General features: G+C 34.6%; 1 protein-coding gene across 1 annotated transcript in view; it reads right to left on the reverse strand.

Moving 5' to 3' along the window:
- Nucleotides 1-4,070, reverse strand: part of LOC106472583 (acyl-coenzyme A synthetase ACSM3, mitochondrial-like) — a 25,726-nt gene that overhangs the window by 15,346 nt on the left and 6,310 nt on the right. The window contains exons 6-10 of the mRNA XM_022401142.1: nt 3,403-3,457; nt 2,681-2,802; nt 2,346-2,499; nt 1,987-2,115; nt 51-74 (exon numbers count right to left, since the gene is read on the reverse strand). Coding sequence (XP_022256850.1) covers nt 51-74; nt 1,987-2,115; nt 2,346-2,499; nt 2,681-2,802; nt 3,403-3,457 — 484 coding nt within the window. The remainder of the gene's footprint in view (nt 1-50; nt 75-1,986; nt 2,116-2,345; nt 2,500-2,680; nt 2,803-3,402; nt 3,458-4,070) is intronic.

Below are 4,070 nucleotides of genomic sequence, written 5' to 3' on the forward strand. Positions count from 1 at the left end.
AACTTCCTTTCACCAGCCCTAGCAGAGGTTTTACCCTTTTCACTGACTTATATTTCAAATCTATGGTGCGTTTCCTATAAACAACAACGATAAAACAATCTCATTTTATTGAATTGTGTATAAAATAATCGTTATTTTTTAAATAATTTTTTTTTAGTTTTCAAAATCTTTAGCTCTGTATATCTGTAACAATGTTACCCAGTATTCCACTACACTGTGTAACTTTGTACATCTTTAGCTCTGTATATCTGTAACAATGTTATCCAGTATTCCACTACACTTTGTACATCTGTAAGACCAAAACAATGTTTTTAATAGGATTAAAAATATTTTATTGACTTTTCCTAAAAAATAATTAATAATCTCTATGAAGTGAAAACAATATTTACAATTATGAATATGTTTCTAGAAAACACGAATAACTGAGTCCAACTGTCAAGAGATATCGTGAAAAAAAGAACATAATCTGGAGAACTGATGAATTTATTTTTATCTTAGGGAGTCCCGTTTACCGCGTGCTGTTCACAAAATCAGGTGATATGTAACCACTCGGACATATCACTCGGGCTTTTCCGCTGTACCTTGAAGAGAAAACACCTCTAATGCAATAAGACTACTTTCAATCACGTTATTCTAATGTCAAAATGAAGATTAACACTAACTAAGCGATTAAAAGTAACACAGTACTAGTGTGGCAGCTGAAACAGAAAGACCGAAGTTAAAAGCTACCATAAGCAATTATATTTTTAAAGTACATAAACATAAATACCTTCATAAATGAAATAAACAATTCCAAATAGCTATAATAACCAAAATATAACAATAATATCAGTAATATGACCTTAAATAACTTACTTGACTCGTATAATTTACGAGAAGGATAGACTTTGGACAATTGTCTTGCTACGTCATATGTGTATCTCCGCCAATTAATTGTTTACGTTTGAAATTGTGAATAATTTCGTAAAACTTGAAATCATTTCCAACTTTCTTGGAAAACAAAATATTTATTAAGTGAAACATGGTTACAGTAGAACAATTCCATTGGAAAGAGTGAATAATACAGCATATACAAAGTTTACCTGATCTATTTTTCTGCGTAAGAATACATATTCTTTCCCAGAGGCGAATTACAAAAACCCATCAAATCGACGTGCATTTCTTACTATTGCATCTGAGCTGTTTTTTGTTTCTTCGCACAACTGAAAAGCCTGAGTGATGTTCCGATGATATGGAACGTGATGTGAACGATCACGAAGTGCATACAATATTCACTTCATTCCTTGTTCTGGTGAAATGAATTTGACTCTTAAAGAATATTCACATAAACCATAAACTACTCTATGATTGTTGAAAAACACTGTATTTCATATACATAAAGTTCGGACCCCTCTATAAGAAACTGTTGTTTAATCTGCGATCCACATGCGCAGCCAGGTGATAAAATATAGAGTCACTGATTGCTCTTCATCGTAGAGAGAAGAAAAAAAAAAACACTTTGAAGTAAACCGCATGATTCTTAGGTTCAGTAACAGAGGCACTTGTTGGATGTTAGTAAAAGATAAATTGGATTCTGGAATCTTTAATAATAACAAAATAACAAATATACTAAAACGTACATAAAATAAATCTGTAGTTTAATGTACTACAATATATAAATTGTCTTTTGGTAAAATTCAGTTATTTCTGCGTGTAATTCAGTGCCTTCAACCAGTACACTTTGTGAGTCTGTAATTTAGTAATCCTGGTCAGTATGTTATCTATATTCTCCCACTGTTCACAACATCGTACATATGCCGAGATGACCCTTGATCTTACCCACACTACTACTTTGTAGAACCCCGTACATTGGTCAGTATGTTATCTATATTCTCCCAGGGTTCTCAACATCGTACATATGCCGAGATGACCCTTGATCTTACCCACACTACTACTTTGTAGAACCCCGTACATTGGTCAGTATGTTATCTATAATCTCTTACTTACCAGAGGTTCTCCTCCACTCAAGCAGTTTTGAAGGTGAGAGAAACTGTACTGTTTAAGATCTTGTTGCACTATAAGCCTATAAGCTGTCGGTGGGGCACAGAATGTTGATATGGGATACCTCTCAAGGGTCTACAAAAAGAAAGTATGCTGTTAATAGGTACAAGGTGTCTCTGTGGAACCCACAAAGTATTGAATGAGTGGATTATATTAGTTATTCATAATTGACCACAAGGTGGCGTTTCATTTCCTTGGAAAATACGAAATCCACATAACTAAAGATCAAAACGTGGATCTAACTGCTCTGAATAAACCACAAGGTGGCGTTTGCGTTTAGTTATGAAGGTATAAAGTTCACCTACCTTAAGAACGAGACATGGGTCGAATTTGGGCATTTCGTGAACAAATACACAGCAGCCAGCTAACCAGGGTGTGAACATACTACTCCAAGCGGTCTTAGCCCACCCTGTATCGGCAATATTCCAAAAGATATCGCTTTCTGTCAGATCTAAAACTCTAACAAACAAGAAAACGTTCTACAAAGTACGCACTCAGATAATATTTATATAATTTACATATTTATATAATAAAACATTCTCCAATAACGTAATTTTGTGTATTTCCAACTTTGGGGAAGTTTCTGAAATTATATAATACTCTTTTTTTTATCTTGTATAATACATGAAGATAACCCTACTTTGCTGTATAATGATGTCCTATTCCATAGCTTGCATGGGTGTGTTCCACCATCTTGGGATGACCTGTAGTTCCACTGGTGAAGAATACGGAGAAGACCTCGTCACTACGGGAATGTACACACTGTACACAGAAATAAAGCAACAAAAACACCATAGAAACAAGCTTTGTTTCAAGCAACTAGCACAGTGTGTATGTGTGTGTTAGATATATTTTGTATTTCAGAACAACTAGACAACATTAAAGAGCATTACACCCAGATAAAGGTTTGATGTGAAACACACTGTTGACTTAAAGGTTCGATATGAAACACACTGTTGACCGTATAATAAAGTCGATAGTTTTGTATTTCAAAACTACTGGACAATTTTAGTTTTCACGTCTTGTTACATTTTATAACTCATGAAACGACCTCTAACTATTATGCCTTATTACATCTACACGGTATGCAACATACTCAGACGCTAAAGTCATTTGGCATAACATTCTACGCTATTAGGTAGCATGCCGTAGGGATTACGTCATTTTATATTCTGTAAGTTTAGAAGTTGTATTTCATTTCACATATCACAAGATATAGCTGTCATGTAAAACATTACGTACAACACTCTGTAACTTTTAGGTCAATTTAAAATATGCTAGTCTTCAGCAGCAGTAAAAGCTCGTGAAGACACTATCTTCTTAATTTCTAATAATATCTAAAATCATACGATTACAGCTCACCTGGTGAGAGCAAGGAGCTTTCTCCAGTAGTGACTGGAAAGACAGCCAACCGTCTCTGTGAAGATAAACTGAATTTGAACTAATTATAATATATAACTTAAGGGTAATGTATGCAGTGTAACAGTGATTAAGAATTAATCCATTTTACTAATAACGTCAAATATAAACCTTTTAAATATGATGTGAACAGAAATAAAAAGCTAACACTATACAGAAATTGAAGAATATTTTAAAGATCAGATTTTAGGAAAGGAAGGGATAAGCATACGTTTTAAATAGACGACCTTATGGTTAATGGGTTGAGAAGAAAACAACTATATAAATAACCTGCTGGTAAAGTTATTGAGGGGAAAAATTTACGTAAAGAACCAACTGGTTAAGTGGGTAGAGGAAAATGTTTAAACCCGTTAACACCTGCCATTTATGGTGATGAAGCGGCAATGTTTAAACCTGTTAACACCCGCCATTTATGGTGGTGAAGCGGCAATGTTTAAACCCATTAACACCCGCCATTTATGGTGGTGAAGCGGCAATGTTTAAACCCTATAAAACCCGCCATTTATGGTGGTGAAGCGGCAATGTTTAAACCCAATAACACCCGCCATTTATGGTGGTGAAGCGGCAATGTTTAAACCCATTAACACCCGCCATTTAAGGTGGTGAAGCGG

The sequence above is a fragment of the Limulus polyphemus genome, unplaced genomic scaffold (assembly GCF_000517525.1).
Source record: "Limulus polyphemus unplaced genomic scaffold, Limulus_polyphemus-2.1.2 Scaffold5441, whole genome shotgun sequence".
Taxonomy (NCBI): domain Eukaryota; kingdom Metazoa; phylum Arthropoda; class Merostomata; order Xiphosura; family Limulidae; genus Limulus; species Limulus polyphemus.